At 39.5% G+C, this 21777-nt stretch overlaps 1 protein-coding gene across 3 annotated transcripts; it reads right to left on the bottom strand.

Moving 5' to 3' along the window:
* Positions 1-677: 677 nt before the first annotated feature.
* Positions 678-21715, bottom strand: CENPN (centromere protein N). 3 transcript variants are annotated; one of them, XM_014558609.2, is made up of 11 exons: positions 21600-21715; positions 17840-18020; positions 16150-16195; positions 14272-14331; positions 13902-13978; positions 8702-8878; positions 6677-6778; positions 5331-5394; positions 3696-3811; positions 1549-1675; positions 678-1314 (listed from the first exon to the last, which is right to left on the bottom strand). In XM_014558609.2, the coding sequence occupies exons 1-11, from the start codon at positions 21629-21631 to the stop codon at positions 1232-1234; spliced, it is 1065 nt and encodes a 354-aa protein (XP_014414095.2). In that variant the 5' UTR covers positions 21632-21715; the 3' UTR covers positions 678-1231. The 3 variants fall into 3 exon arrangements, with proteins under 3 accessions (XP_014414095.2, XP_032342724.1, XP_032342725.1); XM_032486833.1 differs by having other exon boundaries at positions 3696-3808; XM_032486834.1 differs by lacking the exon at positions 21600-21715 and adding an exon at positions 21432-21561.
* Between the last annotated feature and the right edge of the window lie 62 nt (positions 21716-21777).

The raw sequence follows: 21777 nt of genomic DNA, 5'->3' as shown, positions 1-21777 counted from the left end.
CTTTTGAATATAGTTCCCTGTGCTATACAGTAGGACCTTGTTGTTTATCTATTTTGTATATAGTAGTTTATATCTGCTAATCCCAAACTCCTAATTTATCCCTCCCTCCTTTTCCCCTTTGGTAACCATGAGTTTGTTTTCTGTGTCTGTGAATCTGTTTCTGTTTTGTAAATAAGTTCATTTGTGTTATTATTATTTTTTTAGATTCCAAATAAGTGATATCATAGAATATTTGTCCTTCTCTGTCTGACTTACTTCACTTAGTATGATAATCTCTAGGGCCATCCACGTTGCTGCAAATGACATTATTTCCATTCTTTTTTATGGCTGAGTAATAGTCCACTGTATATATATACCACAACTTCTTTATTCAGTCATCTCTCGATGGACATTTAGGTTGCTTTGTCCAAATTTTCCATTTTCCTCTAGCAGCTGAGGAGGCCACCTGTATGTTCTTACATGGTAATCTTACCTCTAGTTTTACTCTGTCCTCCTATTCCTTTTCTGTCCTCCATTTACCCATTTACCTCCATTTTTCTCACCTTTTAATTTTATCATAATTGTACATGTGTTCTTATAATCCCAAATCCTTTATGGAACAAGATAGGGACTAGATTTTAAAATGTTATACTATTTAGTGATGATCACTGAAGGATTTTCATCAAAAGTAATCAATGTACCAGTTTTTAAATATCTTTATTCACAAATCAGTATAATATTGGTCAGTTTGGATGCCATATGTATGATAAAAAAGATTGAGAAGTGTCATTTTTATAATGAAGTAATTATTTTATATAGCTGAATGATGCGATATGCTGCCTCCTGCAATAATAACTTAATGCACCCAACTTTATTCTTTGAATGGACCAATTTTACAATTCTCCTAGAAAGTTCTGAGTTGGATTTAGTTTTCTGGTGCTTTGTTCCATGATCCAAGGCTTAAGAGAAAATCCATGGAAGCGAGCAATTGGAACTAGACCTCTCCAAGATCGAGGAGAGACAGGAGTGAGAAAAAAGACATTCTGCCACATCTTAAAGGTCCACAACTGCTATGCTTTGCAGGAGGAGGAATGACTCAATCCCAAGAATTATATTGAACATTTCTAAATTGTCAATATCAGGGATTAATTTCTAAAACAAAGTTTATGGACAGAAGCTATCCAGCTAGCTGCTAACTAAAATGCATATGCAATACAGTCAAGGATGCTGTGTTTGCAAAGTCACATACATCTTATTTATCTCTGATTTTAAAATAATTCATTCCCTTATTGGGTATGCAAGTGAGCAATGGAGAAAGTGGTGCATCTGCAATACCTGAAATTAAAAAAAAATGAAAATAATCACAAGGGCAAAGATTTGAGTTAGTTTAAAAATGATCAAAATTAGAAGGTAGATCATGAACCCCCATTAGGTGATATGGAATATGCAAAACAGGGCAATACAGCAGACTAGGGCCATGAGGAAGCTCAGGGGTAATTAGTTAGCAAAGAGGGTCAAATGTAGTATGTTGTTAATTCTTCTGGCTGATGAAATAAGCTGACTACTTACCGGCTGGTGCTAAGGATTTCAGTGCTTCAAGAAGATGCGGGCTAGAGAACTTTACCAGGCAACGGAGCGGTTCCTCTCTCTCAGCCAAGATACCCCCGTTTAAGTCACTTTTGAATTTTGTTTCAAGCTGTCAAAAAATATATTTATACATGACTATTAAATATATCAGTTGGAATGGCAAAATAGAAAGAAATAGGATCATGTATTTCATTAATTGTTATCAAGAAATACAGGGATCATTGGGGGTGGGAACCATTTAATTTGCTAATTGCAGACATTGAGGGCAACCAGTCTATCACACAATATTGCGCACAAAACGCCAAGTGTGCACAATGCTTGACATGCAGGAGAACTTGCATGTCAGTCCTGCCTGCAGGTGCCCTTTACTTGAGCATAAAGATTGCATTCTTAATGGAAAATGAGCACTATCTTTCGTAATCTGTCATTTTCAATGTAAAAATGTCATGTCTTTTGAGTCACTACCATAGTTTAACTTCTTATTATGGAAGATTTCAAAAATATACAAAAGTAAGGAGCACATTATAATGAGTCCCCATGTGCACATTATCCAGCTGCAATAATTACCGATTCATGGCCAGTCTTGTTTCATCTGTTACCTGACCTCCAATCCCTACTGCCCACCCTCTATGGATTATTTTAAAGCAAATGCAAGACATCATAGTATTCTACCTGCACATATTTCAATGTGTATCTAAAAGAGACCTAAAGAGAACTCTTTTCAAAAACTTCACCCCATAACATTACCACACCTAAAAAATTAATAACAATTCCTTCATATCATCAAATACCCAAGTACTGCTACTTCAGTAGGTACTTGGCTCTTCAATTCTAACTTTGAATTCCTTTTTTTTTTTTTTTTTTTTTACTTAAAATGATCCTGAAAATTTAGAGGCAGAATGCTGAAATATTTAGAGGCTGAGTAATGTCTGCAGCTAATTCAAATGGTTCAGAATAAAGCAAAGGAAAGAAAGCAAACGTGGCAAAATGTTAACAATGAGTGAACTGTGAAGCAATGGGGAAATGGATGTTCACTGTAATATTCTTGCATGTTTTCTGAGCTTTTGACAATTTTCAAAATAGAAAAGGTAGGGAAAAATTAGTAGCAGGTATGAATAAATGTGTGCCTTGACTTAACAGAATAGAGCCATTCTAAGATGTACATAAAAGGAGGTTTTGTGGATTAAATCTTATGTATCCTAGATCAGTCATTTTCTGTGCAGAATCAGCTAAGGGCTTGTAAAAACAGATGGCTGGGCCCCACTTCCTGAGTTCCTAATGCAGTAGGACTGGGGGGGACCAAGAACTTCCATTTCTTACCCATTCCCAGGTGATGCTGATTCTGCTGGTCCATGGACCACACTTTGAGAACAACTGTCTTAGAGTATGAGTCGTTGAAAAGAACTGGGTTAAAACCTGCCATTCAGGGAACCCAACCTGAAAGGTGTCAACTTTTCTCACTAAAAAACAAATCAAACCAAATAGGCCTGAGTGAGCAGATCAATGGCAGACTTAAAGTGTGGCCCAAAGCTGTAGGCAGCCAAGCAGAAAGAATTTTACTGGAAGGTTTGGGGGGAGGAATGTGTTGGGGGTATGAGTATTAAATTAGGGTGATATAAACCTTGATGTTTTGTAATGGTGGCAGTGGGCTTGCCCCTGACCTGGCCTTCCCAGTGGCCAGTGGATCACTTCTGGAATGAGCTTGGTTTACAGGCTACTGGTTTTTCTCCATGCGATGCCAACTGGGCTAAGTAATGACTTATTAATTCACTCTTCCATTCAACAAGTGTATATAAGCTCTGACCATGTACAGGTACTGTTCTAGGTATGGATGGGTACAAACCTGCAAGTTTTTTTCTCAAAAATATAGATCATAGCCAGTTCTAAGTAACTGAATTAATATGAAAGGTGAAATGAAAAGGCAAATTCAACATTTCCAGAGGTCTCCTCTGCAATAGAGGAACTTACTAAAATTGATAAAGAAGTCTATTTTAACTCATACATTTGTTACACAAAATTAAAGTGACAAATGAATAAGAGACAGTTTCTTAGAATTATTTTCCACTTAAAGCTTTTGTTCTTTTTAAAAACTACTGATAACCTGTAGTTAGTTTATAGCAATGTCCTACCTTATATTGTGCAAATTCTAGTCTTGGTTGAGGATAGTCTCCAAAAATTTCTTGAGTCACTCTCTGGATTCTTTCTTTTTCTACTCTGTTTTCATGAATGATCCTTGAATCCACTACTGATGGAAGATTTCAAAAGAAACAGCTGTTAGAAATATATTTCATCCATAAAGTATCATCCTTTCATTCTTAACCTTGCAACTTGCTTGTATAATTTAAAAATAATGTTTACTGTTTCCTTCTTGATTATAATAATTTCTTACTGTAGAAAAGTTGGAAAGTACAGGCTAATAGAAAAGAAAATGAAAATCACCCATAATTCTACCACATAGAGGTAAGTACTGTTAACATTTGAATTTATTTGTCTAATCCTTTTTTCAGTGAATAAAAAGATACGTATTTTTTAAACTGGGATTATAAAATATACATAGTTTTATATCCTGCTTTCTTCAATTAAAATTTAAGATGTTTAAGAAGAAAGGATACCTCATAAATACGTTTAGTTCACAATGGCTGTACCATTTCATTTTATTGCTAAACCACTGCCAAGAGACAGGAAAATTTTCACTTTTCTAAATCTATATTTTACCCCACCACTTCTCTGAACTTTCTGATTCACATTGGTAGTTTCATCACCTATTCTCTTGGGTTCTCTAGGAAGGGACTCATGTTACCTGTGAGTAGCGATACAGTTACAATACTAATTACAGGCAGACCTCAGAGATAAGTGGGTTTAGTTATGTACCATTACAATAAAGGGAATATTGCAGTAAAGCAAGTCACATGACTTTTTTGGTTTCCCAGTGCATATAAAAGTTGTGTTTATATTAATACAGTAGTCAATTAAGTGTGCAATAGTATTATGTCTAAAAAGACAACATATATACCTTAATTAAAAATACTTTATTGCTAAAAAATGCTATCATACAAGCCTTCAGCAAGTTGTAATCTTTTGCATTAGTAACATCAAAGATCACTGATCACAGAGCACCATAACAAGTATACTACTAATGAAAAAGTTTAAAATATTGTGACATTTACCAAAATGTGACAGAAAGACACAAAGTGAGTAAATGCTGTTGTAAAAATGGGGCCGACAGATTAGCTCAATGCAGGGTTGCCACAGACCTTCAATTTGTAAAAAGTGCAACATCTGCGAAGTGCAATAAAGGACTTGAATAGCAGTTTAATCCAACGAGTTAGGAGCCTGGGCTCCAGACTCAGACAGATTCGGACTTCATTCCTGGCTTTGCCAATTCCGAGCTGTGTGACTTTGCCTAAGAAGTTATTACACCTTTCTGAGGAAAAGAGCTTGGTCATGGGACTGCCGTGAGGATTCAGGAAACGATACCTATAAACACCTTAGTATAGTGCTTAGCACAGAAGAAATGCTCAACAACTATTAGCTAATTTTTGTTTTTGTTGTTTTTACTATTATTAGATGCCATTCTAGGAAATTCTAAAAGGAAACTATAGTAGCTTAGCTTTCCCCCTTGAACAGAAATTTAATTTTCAATTTTCTGAAAACAGTAAATAATTTTGAATCACAATCTTAGTATATAAATGTTTTACTGAGTGATGGAAATCTGAAAAGGCATGTCCTTCCAAATTTCAGTTTTCATCTTAAAACACACATACTATTTATATCTAGCCCAAGGCTTCTTTCTTGTAGAGGTGTGGTAGAGTTGTGAGTTTCAAAGGTCTAGGAAAAAGAAAAAAGAAAAAAGTGAATGTTTTCCTAATTTTATCACCTTAAAGTAAAGATACTAATTGGTTTTAGTGCATAAAAGTGTGGCAAATCTTATCTTTTGTTCTTCCCAACAAAAAGAGATTTGAGGCCCTATTCAGACTGAGTTGAGCATTTCTCCTAGAGCAGACCCTGGCAGAGACCACCAGAGCCAGCCACATGGCTGTTCTGTTTGAGGAGCTTGTCCCTTGTTAACATAAAAATGGATCTGGAAGAAGCAGAGGTGGTATGAGTGCAAAAGCTAGAGGAATCAAAGGCAGCATTTCCAGTGTGATGTTTCAGCTTTAGAGCTATGTCTTTACAGCACAACCTCAGTAAAAAAAACTCACTGGTTCCTTTTGGAAAAATAACTTTCCTTCTGTAACTATGAATCTCTCAAGCCCCTTTGCTCACTTTCCCCCACTGAAGCCAATGTTTTTATAATTAAGTGTTGGACAATATAAATTTTCTTTAAAATGGAACTGTCATAGCAGCGACACTTGATAGCAATTTGGTAGGAGGGTGGTGGGTAAGAGGGAGGACCTGCTGTGGGAGAAAAATCATTAACTTCTTGATGTTAGATTTTTTTCCCTTAAAGAGTAGCTTGCAGAGAGCCATCACTTCCTTCTACTGAGAACAGATGAAAATACATTAAGTATAACATATTTAAGGGCTCGAAGATATACACAGAACCTTAACAACCCAATAGAGTCTGAACATATGCGCACACAGATGCCACACAGAGGGAAAAAACTCTGAGCCTGAGACCAAGGCCAGATCCGTTCTTATCATTAAAGCAAAACAATGCATTCAAATAATTTTGACAAATAAATAAATTGTGGGACTTAATAAAGCAATGCTTCCTCCTCTGCTTCTGACAACCTATATCACCTACTTGACTGATGGGGCAAAAAATTCTGCTTCTCTCTTGCATAACAGAATAATATAATCAGCTTCAAAATACAATGTCAAGTTACTCTAAAGAGAAAATTCCGATTGGAAAAGCTGACTTGGAAACTAGGATCTATCACACAGACTCCAATGACTAATGAGCAGTAAAAAACACAATATAATTATAAAAAGATGATAGTGAGGAATTTTGTTTCCTTTCATGTTTAACTGAAAACTTTCTCCACTTTGGGAATATCTGAAATGATCTCCTTTTGGTGGAGGCAGGCTTTCCCACATGCTCAGCGTCTAAATTATGTGAGAGAGAAAATGGAGACTTAACTTTAAATAGAGTCACTGATGGGCTCACCTGATTATACTGTTTGAAAACAATAGCCTTAAGAGAGTCCAGATATCGGCTTCTGAGGTCCATTTTCACAATCTGATGGTGTTTGCTAGCAACTGTCAGTGCCTTGAAGCGAAAATTAGCAAAACTATTAGGATTACTGTGTTTCTCTCTGTATTTACAATCTTTGTTAAAAAAAAATGTAGGAGCTGTAATCAGTTAATAATTTCCACTTAAAAGTGAAAAGAAATCGACGAAAATTCAATCTCATGGCCTGTTACTCAGCTTGAAAAAAAAAGTGGTTAATGGCATTAAAGTGCTCACAAATGCAAGGTCTTCTGTAACATTTTTAGAAAAGTGATCCTGTTTAAAGTTAGAAATTATAATACATTCAGTTCAGAGTTAAGAATAAACAATGAAGGCTGCCTCTCTCACTCCCTTGTCTTCAGAGACGGCCTGCACTCTATGGAATGTGTATCTATTTTTACTTTAACTTGAGCACCCAACCCCCACACCTCATGGCCTTTCACCTTTTGAAACAGCCTACACTCTGCAGTATGTATCTCTCTAAATAAATCTACCTGTACTCAAAAAAAAAAAAGAATAAATAATGAATACTCAAATGTTACCATTTTTGATTACTAGTCATTTTTCCCCCCTTTTTTAACGGAGGTGCTGGGGATTGAACCCAGGACTTTGTGCATGCTAAACATGTGCTCTGCACTGAGCTATTTCCCTCCTCCTGATTACTAGTCTTTAATACTACAATGATACCAATACACAAAAATACAAACATGTATGTATGTTTTAGGACAAATATTGAAGAAAAAGTACATATTAAATGCAATTTATAAAAGCCTCCCATTACCCAGGGAGAAAAGTTAGAAGAATGAGACAGAATTAACAGAATAAGGTATTTACCTGAAACTAGACAGTAGAAATCAACAGAAAAGAACAGAAGCTTTTGGGGTAATGTTTAATCTAGCTGTGGCAGGGTGGACTCACTTGGCTGTCAGTGGATGAATGACCACTATTTACTACGGAGGTAGAGATTCCAAGTGTAAAGGAGAGCTAAGTGCCAAAAGAGAAACAGACACACGCCTGGAGGGCTGGCGCTCCATGTTGCACTAGAGGTGGTGCAGCCTACAGTCAGCTCTGGGACCAGCTGAGGCGTCATCGTAGTGCCGACTATTCACACACAGTAGAAACAGCAGCAGTCACCAGGCTAATTAGGGATTAATTGTTTGGGGGCAAGATGCTAGGAAGCCTGTGATACCAAAGGCAGAATCATAAAGAGAAGCAGGCTCTGACCAGAGGACCATCTTATGTGAAAGCAGGTTTCTTGTGTACAGAATGTGGGGAAAATGGTTACAAAATGGGGGGGGTGGGGTGGAGTTCACTAACTAGCAAATGAAGCAGTCATGAAAAAGCAGTGAGGTACATGCAAAAGTAACCTCACTGAAATGTTCTGTTAAGTTAAAAAAAACAAAATACACACTCTATGTACCACCCTGATTTTTGCAATAAAACATCTGAAAGGAAATAGTAAAACTGTTAAAGTAGTTATTTTGGGTGAATGGAGTTGGGAAAAAGGGTATAGTCTTAAAAGACTGTTTATCCTTAGAGACTTTTTTTTTCTTTTTTTTTCCCACTTTATTACTTTTTTTTTAAGGAAGGGTGGAATTAGGTTTATTTATTTATCTTTTGGTGGAGGTGCTGGGGATTGAACCTAGGACCTTGTGCAGGTTTTAAACACGTGCTCTACCACCGAGCCGTACCCTCTCCCTCATCTTTCGACTTCTGTGTTGGCTGAATTTGTACACTGAGTGTGCATTACTTCTTGATGACAAGAATAATGAAGAGTTCTAAACTAATGCTTATGCCATGCTCCCCCAAGCATAATAGTAACACTTTCTGCTCCTTATTTTAGGAGATCAAAAATTACCTGTGGTATTTTGTATCAAATGATAGATACGGTGCAGTTTAAACCTACACAGACCGTGGATAAGGATAATACAGTATTAGAGCCGACAGTAATTGGTTCCATACCTGACCCAGAAGGGGTAGGTTGCTCTTCAGCAGAGAGGAAGCAACGAAGGCATATGGCGTTTGGGAATAATACACCACGTAAACAGGTTTGTACTGGTTTGGCTTTCTATACTGTGTTCCCCAGGCAATTCGAATCCATACTGCATTCTCCTCGGTGTCTCTGAAGCTGACTGTCACCTTGTTAGAAAAAAAAAGGATGTAAGTTTCCTAATTAAAATCTCACTGTGGCACCAATAACAGGTGCTTTTTAGGGGTGAAGGATGTTACTATAATCTTGCACACAGCCTGAGATCTGGCAGTCTTTTCTCAAACTGCTTTTCATTACAGTGTTTTGGGAAATCTTTGGGAAAATATTTTGTGGTTATTTTGTAAAGACACACTGGTGCCTTGCAAAGTCTCTTGGAAAGATAAAAAAAATTTAATCCTACAATAAGGGTATCACATCACAATTTTCAGTAATTTCTTGGGCTTCTCTTGAAAAACCATGAGTTTATGATGTCAAGCAGTCTTACAAAAGAGATACCTTATAGGGAAGTATTTTTAGCATGAAGCACAGACCTAGCTTGCACTGTAAAGTTTAATAGTAAGATTTCTATGTAGCAATGAGCTTAAAAAATACTAAGCCTAATGCTTTTATCCATTTAGCTCAGACACTAAAAATTACCCTAAAGCAAAGTTACATGGCCAGAATATAGGAAATTCTACATGGTTTCCATTTCCTGGATAAAACACAGACTGTTCTCAACTTTTAAATGATTTCCAGTTACTCTGGAATTTAATAGCCTACTCCTAGATTATTAGCCCCTCTTGAACCTCAGACCCTGGAGAGGAGGCACTTGGACAGGCGCACTTGGTTTGCCCACATCCCTTTATTTCCTCCCTCTTGCATCTTATTCCAGGAAAAGCAGGTGGTACATGGCTGCTGACAGTAGCAAACAAGGCAGTTACAGGATCCCCCTCGGATACCACGATACCAAAATCCGAGGATGCTCAAGTCCCTTATGTAAAATGGTGTAGTAACTGCAAATAACCTACCTACACAGATCCTCCCACATACTTCAAATCATTTCTAGATTACTTATAATACCTAATGCAATATAAATGCCATGTAAATCATCATAAATCCAATGTGAATGCTATGTATACAGGTGTTGGCACAAAGCAATTCAAGTTTTGCGTTTTGAAACTTCCCAGGATATTTTTCCCAAGTATTTTCAGTTTGTGGTTAGTCGAATCCATAGACGCAGAACCCATGGATATATGGAGGACCGACTGTATTTTTGACTCTGCCCACTCTTTCTCTGGCTGCTTCCCCAAATTTCCTTGGTGGATCAGACAAGGAATCCTTCCCAGTCTGGGGCGTGGAGGATGCAGAGCAGTCTGGCCCCCTGGGTGAGCAGCACAGCCCTTGGCCACAACAGGCACTCAGTGGACCTCTGCCAGCTTGGATGGAAGAGGACAGTGTCTCATTCCAAATAGCCTCTTTGCATCACATTACAAAAGCAAAAACGCTTGTGAAATCAAGATTGAATGTAGTATACAGAAGGCACGTTTTCACTAGGAGAAAAGTGGTAGCATTCAACATAGTCAGGTAGTCTCTCTAGTCTAGGATGAGGATAACTTAAGTGAGGGTTCATGGAGGGACTTAAAGAGGTCTGTGACCTCCTGAATTGAATGCACTGTTGTATATACAAGTCTAAATGTATGCTTTTCTGGAGAGGTGTTGTACCACTCATCAAAATTTTCCTAAGGGCCTATGATTCAAAAAAGGTTAAAAATCAGCGGGCCCAGAGAAAAGGACATCCACAGAGTCAGGATAATCATAGCCCTGCTGACTTTCAGTTGTTCCATCTCACAGTCTTGTAGTAAAGAAATAAGATTGCTCAGATACCTGAAGAAGTAGGGCCCAAATACAGACCTTTATTATTTTCCCAAGAAACTATCTCAATAAATATCATGTAGCAATGCCTGGGGTAAAGCATTTTCACGTAGGAGAGCTCAGATTAATATCGCTCAAGCTTGAACTAGTGCAGCAAGGGCGCTAAGTGGTTTGGCTAACCTGGGACTATTCTGCTGGCTAGGGTACCCTCCAGTAGCTATTAACTCTAAGTAACTGGCCAAGACCCACAAGCTACTGAACATACACTAGAAAATGTTCAGTCTGAGAAGCAAATGAAGCCTTCAATGCAGACTCACCAAATATTTAACTACATTAACATATTTAACACAGACCGTCATTACTATACTACGTGATACACAGGCATAAAAAGGGACAGTAGATTTGCCACCTTTTTACAAGCGAAACATTTTTTAGTTTGTTCTCTGTAAATTTTCCAAGAACTGTGTACTATGAATAGTTTCACCTGGTAAGATGTGCAGTTAATCCTCTCTCTCTCTCTCTCACACACACACACCCACCCACCCACATACACACACAGGCTCCACCCACCACTCCCCAGTTGGGCTCCCTGTGTTCTCCCACACTAGCTTCTCTACCCTATTGATTCAGGGTAGGAGTTGTTAACCTGAAGTCCGTAGTTAGAATTCAAGGTGTCTATGGACTTGGTGGAGCAAAAATTCCATCTATATGGGAACTAATTTCTAACTAAAATTTAGCATCTCCATCAATTGTGAAGGTAGGCATCAAAACAGTGGAATTTAAGGACCTGTTACTCTATTGTCCATAGAAATCCCAAATACTCTTATCACATTACAATTGTTACACGTTCCTCAAAAATATTATTTATACTCATTAGTATTTTGAAACTGTTTTTAGTTTCATCATGAGATTCTTTATTGTGTTAATAAAGAAGCACATGCATTACTGTACACAATTTGGCATTTTAATACCACAATAACTGTATGTAAATATAATTGGTTTCCCTTGTGATTCTGGGTATTTTATTTACAGCATTTAAAAACACTTTTCTGAGAAGCAGTCCATAAGCTCCAGTAACAGCCAAAGGGTCCTTGGCACAAAAAGCTTAAGGCGCCTGTTCTAGAGCAGCAGGTGAGTCACTCTTCACTCCTGGGCACCAGGAAATACTACATGGCATGACATCACCATCATCAGCCTTTGGGAAAGTAGGGTTATCCAGCCACTAGTTAAGTTACCAGTAAGAAAGTGAAGATAAGCTGGGAGTCCTCGGTCAATGGAGAAAAGGGGTTAGAACATGTGGGCCAGCTCGGAGTAGAGGGACAGGGGACACAGAGAAGACACAGGGGCTTTACCTGTTCATCCTCATTATCTAAAACCTGCAGGATACACAGCATATCACTCTCTAACTGGCCTTTCAAACAGGACAGATGTGATTAATTAAAAAGCTCCTTTGTACCCACCCCCTCAGCCCCGTACTAGTGTGCCTGAAATTCATTCAGGAGGCAAAAGCTTTTAAAACATGGCAGTAATAAGAGAAGAAATCTAACAACTGAAATACGTGGGCATTAAAGTAGGAGGAAATGTGAGTGTTTCAGACTCTTTCTCCTCGCACGGGGGCAGTAGTGGCACGGGGTTCAGAGAAGTTTCTGGTCTCTAACAGGAGAGACCATCAAGTGAGGAAAGGGCGCTGAGAGGAAGACGCAGATAAACTCCAAACTGGAGCTGAGAGACCGTCTCGAGGTTTCTTGATTTGGGTGAAGTAGGGTGGGAGTGTTGGCTGTGAATATTTCTCAAAATGAGTTAGCTGGTCACATTCAATTTCAAAAGAAGGCTGGTTCCAGAAACATTCAGACCATATATCCACAACACTACTGGAGAGCTGGCCAGGGATGTGCCAATGAGGCTCTTTGTTTAAAAAAAAAAAAGTGCCGTGTATGTAACCACACCTACTTTCCAGACGACTCTCCTTTAACCTTTGCAAAGTTCATAATTTCACGGTAAGACTAGTTTTCAAATAAGACGGTCCAAAATAACAGTTTAGGAATAAGGTAGAAAAAAGTGCTTGCTTATTCACAAAATTAAAAAACAAAAACAAAAACAAAAACAAAAACAAAAACGAGACACACACCTTCTTTTGGCTCACAATTTTTTTGAATTAATTTATAAATTAAATGGACCTCCCACTCAAAATGCTGGAGATTTTGTTTTGTTTTATAAACCTGCAGTGATAAATGGATATGTGGAAAGCATGACAAGTTACAGACAAAGGATGAGGTAAGGAGGTGGAAAGACAGGTCAAGAAGTTTGAGTATCAAGGAAGAGGGCACAACGCTATTCTAGAGAGGATGGCCATAGCATAGTGAATGTGATGGATTTTTTTTGGCATGTCTTTATATGCCAGGAGGACTAACGCAGACTAAGGTGAAAAGATAATGAGGTAGGGGAGGCTGTCAGGAAGTGATCGCCTCGACCTGTGATCAGGTGTCCCGGTGTGCCTGTAGGAATGGAATGCAGCTGAAGACTGCCCAGCTCTCGAGCTGCACTGACCAATAGGGGAGCCACGAGCACCCCAACTCGCCACTGCTGCTACTTAACTACATTCATTACAGTTAAATAAGATTAACGTTTTAGTTTCTCAGTCACATGAGCCACTACAAGTGCTTAGCAGCCAGCTCGTGTACTGATTTAGACCACACTGATCTAGAATATTTCCATCACCGCGGAGTTCTGCTGGGTAGTGCTGCTCTTGAGAAAGGAGCATCTGCCCTGAATTGAGAGTCAAGGGGAGAGTGAAGTTTTTACAATAAGTAGAGTTTGTCTTTGGTATGGAATAGAATAGTGTGGAATGTTACTAATTGCAGCTCTCACAAATTAGAGAAACAAGGTGTACAAATGAACTTATTTACAAAATAGAAACAGACTTACAGACATAGAAAACAAACTTGTAGTTACCCAAGAGGAAGGGGAGGAGGGATAAATTAGGAGTATGGGATTAACAGATACACACTACTATATATAAAATAGATAAACAGGAAGAATTTACTGTATAGCACAGGGAACTATATTCAATATCTTGTAGTAAACTATAATGGAAAAGAATAAAAAAAAAGATATATACATATATATGTATAACCAAGTCACTTTGCTTTACACTTGAAACTAATGTTATATTGTAAATCAACTAAACTTCAATTAAGAAAAATCAAATCTGAAAAAAAGGCAGTAACAAAAAAAACCCCCAACAAACAAGGCAGCAAATTTTAAATGCACAGATGCTATGAAACTGAATTTCACAGAAATTCAGATAAAGTTTATTCTTACATTTTTTAACGCTCTCTGAAGAATTTTCTTGAATGAACTTTTGAATTGCTCCATATCAAAAAGGTCAATGTCTTCACCTGTCAGAGTGAAAAAAAAAATCAAGAATAATCAAGGGAGCTACAGTGTCTTCAATACATTTGCAAAGACCCTGAAGGTAAGCAGTTAGTATAACCTCAAAGGGCAAAAATCATATCACACAAATGCTACTGGAACCTCTGACACAGCATCACCAAATATATTTCTCACTTTTCTATAAATGAGTAATAATCACCTCATTTGGAAAGAAAAGAGGCTTAAGAGGAACTGCTGTTTATTTTTAAATTGCCAAAATATCAAATACAAGTGTTTGGTTTAAAATGGAAAGCATTACCTGGTCTTCTGCTCATCTGAAAGACATCCCACACTTTCTGGTGCCGATGAAATTGAGTATCTGAGAGAGGGAGGAAGAGCTTGTCACTGTCCTATCAGAGAACTTTCTAATGATGTGCTTATAAGTCCATCTTTTTAATAATGTGAAAGTGGAGAAAGTAGTAATTTACGAAGTAGGTTACAAAATTTCTAATCAAAATAATAAATTTTATATGGATTAAAATAAAACAAGTCATAAAAAATTACTCAGTGTACTAGAGATTTAGCATTTATTCCTACTTAGTCAGGCCACTTATTCTGTCCACACAGGTCTATTCCACAGAATGGCACATTTATCCAGCTGTCCAGGGATGCTGTGCTCCCGGAACCGGCGTTTCCACTGGCTGTTCCTTTCTTTAGAGCACTCTTCTCCCAGCTTGTGGTAAGCTTCATTCTTGCTCCTCATTCTGGTCTCTACGAAAATGCCACCATGCAGAACGGCCTACTGCGAACATCCTGCCCAGGCTGACCCCCTCTGGCCCTGCTTTAGTTGCCCTCATAGCACTTACCACTACCTGACATGACAGCATATATTTAGATGTTCGTTTGTATGCTGCTGCTTGTACCTGTGGAATATAGGACTTAGTCTTTGTCACTGCTGTATTCTCAGTGTCTGGCCACTGGTTGGCAGTAAACACATATATTTGATGAATGAATGGATGAAAGTATGATATAGAAGACACCCTTCAGGAGTTACGAACGTAAGAGTATCTTGGAGTAAAAATGACCCAGGAAGTTAGTGAGTTCAGTCCCGCCACATTCCCATCTTGGTTTTAGTCTGTCTCTGTGCTCACCTGTCTGCATCCTGGTGTCTTTGGATCAAGGACCAAGGTGCTCTGTACCCCATAAAGAGGGGATGTTGGCCCGAACACTCAAGGACACCAACTTGCTATGCTTTTGTCTTATTACTTTTCTTGTCCTGTGTCTTTTTTCCCCCTTTTTTGGTGCCTTGGTATCCTTGTCTCCCCATTTCATCCCATTTATGGTGATGGCCTGACAATTCATGATTATCTAGTTTTGTCTAAAACAGGTGTAATCAGGTATAACATGAAGCCTGCCCAACAGACAGCATCCAAAGGGGTTATGCTTCTTTCTGGTATTTTCTTTCTTTCTTAGTTCTGCATTTCAGATTTGAGATGGCCTGCTAATTGATCTTTGAATAAGGATCTCTGAATAATGGAAATTAAAAATTTTTTGTCATTAATGATTCTTTTAAACACCATGTCGAAGTTCATAATAAATGGCAAGGACTTAAATACAAATGAAGACATTTCCTCAAACAGAACAGTCCTAGACTAATTAATCCATGCTCTTTGTGACAAGCTTGGTGCACCTCTAGTGACCCCTGTCCTAGCCAGGGGCCTGCTCTCCTTCTAGCTGCACATGTGGACCCTGGAGCCATGCGTGCTTCCCCCACGCAGTACCCCCTTGACCACGTGAAGTCCAGTCAGTTTTAATCCTTACAACCTGCACTGTAATTGGAACAAATTCTTGGAAATATATTTGCAAATTCTGTTAATGATAATACAAAGCCTAACAAACATTTACTCTGTGCTTACTGTGTGCCAGTTACTGTGCTAAGTGCTTTTCAAGTTTTACCTTAACTTAACCTGCGCAACAGTCCTGTGACACAGACGCTGTTACTGTCTCCGTTTTACTCAGGACAAGTCTGAGGCTTAGAAAAGGGGCTGTGACTTGGCAAAGGACACCAGACTGGTAAGTGACAGAGCTGAAATATGAAACCAGGTCAGCTTGACACTAGAATCTGAGCTGTTAGATACAAACTGCCCTCAAATGAAACTGGGCTGGTCGAAGGTAAATATAAATCTCCAAAACTTACAAATGATGTCTAAAAGGGCTGCGTCATTGAGACTTGCACGCTTTTCCTGAAAGAGAAAATAAAATATTTAGTAATTATGGCGATAGGTTTGGTTCTACCTCATTCACAGCATATTTTAGGACTGCTTAGAACAGACTATGAGGGCCCTCTTGCTACCTTACCGACAATCTGTCTCCAGTCTGTGCTTTCCTGTTAAGTAATAAATACCCCGTCTGATTCATGTCTCAGTACAGGCTCTTACAACTGGTCTCCCACCATCTACTCCTTATCACTTTTAACTTTTTTTTCCTGTGTGTACATTTCTTTCTTCTAAAAAATTTTTTGTGTATATATATTTTTATTGCAGTATAGTCAGTTTATAATGTTGCATCAATTTCTGGTGTACAGCACAATGTTTCAGCCATACATGAACATACATATATTTATTTTCATATTCTTTTTCACCATAAGTTACAAGATATTGAATAGAGTTCCCTGTGCTATCCAGTAGAAACTTGTTTATCATATTTTGTGACAATCCTCCTGTATTTCAAAGTGAGAGACACTCTGCCAGAGTTCAGTGTGATTCAGTGGGTTTGTAGATGTAATTCTTGGTATATTTGTGGGAGAGGGCAAGCTGTGAATCTCTCTACTCCACCATTCTTGGCACCTCTCCCTCACTTTAAATTTTTTGTTTTATTTTTCAATCAACTGTACCCTTCTAGACTTCCACTATACCAGGGTTTCTCAACTGGGCACCAGTGACATTTTGAGTCAGGTCATTCTGTGTTCTGGAAACTGTCCCAGGATGTTAAGGAGCAGTCCTGGCCTCTACCCACTTCTCACGGTTTTGACAACTAAAAATGTCTCCAGACATTGTGTCCTTTGGGAGACAAAATCATGCTGGCTGATAACCACTGCTCTGTACATACATATTTATATATTTGCATATCATATAGTTTCTTCCAATGTTATACAGAAAGATCTAGTCTATTCTTTTTAATGGTTGAACAATATTTTGTTATGTGGATGTATCATTATTTATCTAATCTCCTAGGTATCGCTGCTTCCAGTTTTTTGTGTGTAAACAATGCTAGTTGACATCTTTATATATATATATTTACATATCTATAACTAGGCATATAAATGTTTATCAGTTGTAATATTCCATTCCACCTCCTTATTTTTTATTATTTTCTCCATATATGGAAATTTCCAGAAGTGGAATTGCTGGGTCATAAAGTCTATTTATTTAAAGATGAATGCAGGAAGGGTATACTGTGATATGGGAATTCTTTGTACTATACTCGCAACTTTTCTGAAAATCTGAAATCATTCTGAAACAAAAAGCAAACAAATAAATAAATACATGTGAAAGAGAGTCTCTTTCTGCACAACTTGACCAGCTTATTTGAGTATTGTTAACTTTTTACATTTGACAATCTGATAGGTTAAAAAAAGGGTACTGCTCATTATTTTAACTTGTATTGACTGTCTGCTTTTTCTCCCTTGGTAGTAACTTCTTTTCCTCACTGGTAGGTATTCTTTGCAAGTCAAAAAAGCCAATTAAAAATTAGTTCCTTTTTCACTATAGAGGTAGGTAGCCTTCATCACTTCATAGCTTAAGTCTCTTCTGGACTAAGGAAAGGAAAGAAAACAAAAACCAAAGGGTAGCATGATGTTCAAGGTTAATCATTTTGAACACTGTTACCTCACAAAGCAGAACCAAGTCCTGAACAAGAGATTCCTTCCTCTGCCGGAAGTTTACAGTCTGCAGATGATTTTCAGACAAAAAATCCCAGGCTTTTAGGACTGCCATCATTTCAGTTATTGGGATTTTCAAGATGGTCCTCCTGAAAAACTCAGCAACAGTTTCATCCATCTCTTTGGCACTTTAATAAAAACAAAAACAGCACAACAAAGTATTAACCAAACACAAAAGTATAACTTAGTGAATTTTCAGCTTCATATTTTTAGCTGGAATTTTGATTTGTAGGTCAAAGACCCAAATTTACCACTTTTCAGGCACTCTGTGAAGAGTGTTTCAACAGGAAGATTTAATTATTTTCTCCTCAAGTGTATATTTAAATATGTTTTAAAGTTTTTAAAAATTAGTGCCCTCTCTCTTTTCTTGGTTACAGTATTTTGATCTTTCGATGGCAAATGATACGTGAATCATTCACTCATTTACTGATTCATGTATCAAATTACTGAGGCCCTGTGTGTGCCAGGCATTTTTCTAGCCACTGGGGATAAAAGATAAAAATCCCTGCCAGTATGGAGCGTCCATTCTAGTTGGGAGAGACAGGCAACAGGAGAATCACAGAGTGTTAGCAGTGGTAAGTGCAGAGCAGAAAGTGGAACAGTGTTAGGAAGCCAGTAGTATTGAAAACGGAGCAGTCTGGAAGCGGGATGAGGGGATGGAGAGCAGGCCTCATAGGGAAGGTGGCATTTGAGGTAATCCTTGGAGGAGGTAGAGTAAGCCATGTGGCTAGCTTGTGAAAAGCTTCTCAGGCAGATGGAGCAGCAAGTGCAAAAGCCTTGGGGCCTTCAAGGGATAGGGAGGAGGCCTCCAGGGAGCCAGAGTGGAGAGTGAAAAGGCACAGAGGAGGTGAGGTCAGAGATCACAGAGGGCCCAGGCGGCAATGCAAGGATGATGGCTTTTACTCTGACAGAAAGTGGCTGCTGGAAGGTCTTGAGAAGAGGCGGGATGTGCTCTTGCTCAGGTTTTCTGCCAGGATCAACCTGGCTACTGTTCTGAGAATGCAGTCTAGGAGGAAGGGCAGAAGCGGAGGCCAGCTGTAGAGCTCCTGCAATAATGCAGGTGAGAGATGATGGAGGGCTGAGGTGGACGTGGTACAAGAGGTCAGATTCTGGATATACTTTCATGAGAGAGTCCACAGGATTTCCTGATGGGTTAGATGTGGGGTTTGAGAAAAACAGAGAAATCAAAGATGATGCCAACGTTTCTACCAGGTAACCAAAAGAAGGGAGTTGCTATTACCTGAGGTGGGGAAGACTGAGGGTGGCTGCAGAGGAAAGCTCAAGAAATCCACTTTGAACATGTAAATTTTAAGGTCAATTGTTAGATTCCCAGTGGAGATACTGAATGAACAGCCGGATTTATGAACCTACAGGACACAAAGGCTGGAGGTGGAGAGGACTGTAGTCTTTTTCTCCTTTAAGGCATTGCCAATTAACAGTTATTACCTAGCTTTTCCTGCCCCATGGCTGAAGGTGAGATTCTCCAACTATCCAAAAGGTCCTGAGTCCTAAATGTGGTGTGGCTCCCTCAACAGACAAGGGCAGTGATCTGGAGCAAAACCTAGTCGCTGTCTTAAAGTTGTGGCACTGAGAAGGGGTCTCTGAGCCCTCTTATTACCTTCCTCAGGGCAAAGGCTGTGGGCCACGGGTGACAACTGATCTCAAGTCTGCTACCTCATTTGGGGACACTGATAGGCATCTTTCTCTCTCTTTTAAATAGAGCATAAAAAACAAGGAAGCATGATTTCTAAACAAAGATTAAGCAGGATATCTGCAAACTTTAAATTCTCTTAAGACTACCTTCTAGGAAAGGGCACATGGACCTTGGTTTCCGTGTTTACAACAAGAAGCAGAAGTCTGCCTGTCAGTCTCATAGGCTTCCACCATGACTATGGGATTTCCAAGGAAAAAGGAGATTCCTCTAAAAGAATCCTGGCTGTGACTTACTTCTACCAGTTGAGTGTTTGCTGAACACAGTATATAATTTACTACCACTGCCCAATTCTGAAAAGATATGGGTAGTTGATGTATTAAAGATACCAAAAACAATAGTTAAAGTGGAAAGATTAGGAGCTGTTTACAGAGAGGAAAATATCTGAATTAAGAATGTGGGAATTGGGGGAGGGTATAGCTAAAGTGGTAGAGCACATGCTTAGCATGCGTGAGGTCCTGGGTTCAATCCCCAGTACCTCCTCTAAGAATAAATAAATAAATAAACCAAATTACCTCCTCCCACAGGAAAAAAAAGAGTGGAAGCAGCATCAGGATCATGAAAATTGAGCCCGATTTGTTTCCTTGTCCAGAGAGAGGACCAACCTGTCTTAATGTCAAGACTGAAATCCCCACCATGGTCTATTAGATCTTGCTTTGTTTGATTCTTGCCTCCCTGTCATCTACTGCTCTCTCCTTGGCTTTCTGAGCTCCAGCTATATTGGCCTTTCAGTTTCTCTATTACAAAATGATCCCACCAACTAAGGGCCACTAGGTTACCCCTCCCTAGAAGGTTCTTCCTGCACCTACCCTCCTGGCTCTTGCTGTAATTCAAGTCTCAGCTAAGCTTCTTTGCAGAGAGACCTACTCTAACCACACAATCTAGTTATCTCCCCACCTTCGACTGCTTGGGTTTACAGAATTATCTGAAATTATATTGTGTATTGATTACTTATAGCGTTACAATATTTCATTAAGCTCCACTAGGGCAGGAACTATGTTTGTCTTATTCACAGCTGCATTCCTAGAATCTAGAACAGCATCAGTTAGTCTAGTCAGCCCAAGAACTGTCTAGTGGAAATACTTGTGGAATGTAGTGTTACTCTCCCTTAGCAGCTGTGTCTGGAGGTAAACAACCTGGGAAAGATTAGGGTCCAACAGTCAAGTGAAAATATCAAATGAACGTCTCCCATCGAAAACACTAGTGGTGGTGGCCAGGGGTGGGTGCGGGGGTGAGTGGTTGTTAAAATGCAGATTCCTGGGCCTCAACGATTTTAAACCGGGGGGTATGGGGGACCGAGAAGGGCTTGAGATTTTTTGCATTTTTGAGTAAGATTCTTAATTCTAGCTACAGTTTGGGAATGCCATTCTAAAGAGTTCTGGTAGAAAGAGTGCACGCAATGTCATCAGTAAAGTTGGATAACCCTTGAATAAACTCTTCTGATTCCCTGTGATTATCTAATTTCTTTTTATTTCCTAACACTTAGCACAGTGCCTGGCATACAGCAGGCGCTCGAGATGTAAGAGCTGAATGAACGCGCGACAAAAAAGGGCCCTTTTAAGTAACTTTCCTGTAAGTCTACACCGCCGAAGAGCTGCTACAAGGAGCCAAAGGAGTAATGCAAGAGGTTGCAAAGGTTAAAAAGGACGGACGCCAAAGTTAACCAAATATCAAAACACCAAAATCGAGAGAAAGCAGCAGCTCAGGACGCGAGAGTTCAGGAGCCCAGGACAGCTGGGGGCGGTTCCAGTGTGACGTTGGCCTACGTAAGGCCCCGCCCACCACGGACGGATGTGACGTCACGACCGAGCCTCCCCGCGCTCCTCACCTCAGCCCAACCGTCGTCCCCCGAGACGTCCCCGCGACCAAGGCCCAATCCCGCAGCTTGGGACGTGCGGCCGGCGCGAAAGAGTCACCTCAGAGGCCTGGGACGTGGCTTTTTCGAGGATCCTGCCACACTCGGGGGCCCGATCCCAGGCCGTCGGGGGTCTCTTACCGTCCCACATTGCCAGCCGGGTCTCTTCTCATCAGCTATTCCCGCCGGCAGCACCTTCAAAGCCACCAATTGCAGTTCCCGCCGCCCTCGAGCCCCGCCCACCGGAGCTCAAACTTTGGACTGTACCCTCGGCACAGGGGACCGCATGGGGAGAGCGACAGAAGTGAAACTCGCCGAG

This window comes from Camelus ferus, chromosome 9, assembly GCF_009834535.1.
Source record: "Camelus ferus isolate YT-003-E chromosome 9, BCGSAC_Cfer_1.0, whole genome shotgun sequence".
Taxonomy (NCBI): domain Eukaryota; kingdom Metazoa; phylum Chordata; class Mammalia; order Artiodactyla; family Camelidae; genus Camelus; species Camelus ferus.
Note: the sequence above shows the minus strand (reverse complement) of the source record. Positions and strands in the feature narration are given on the sequence as shown.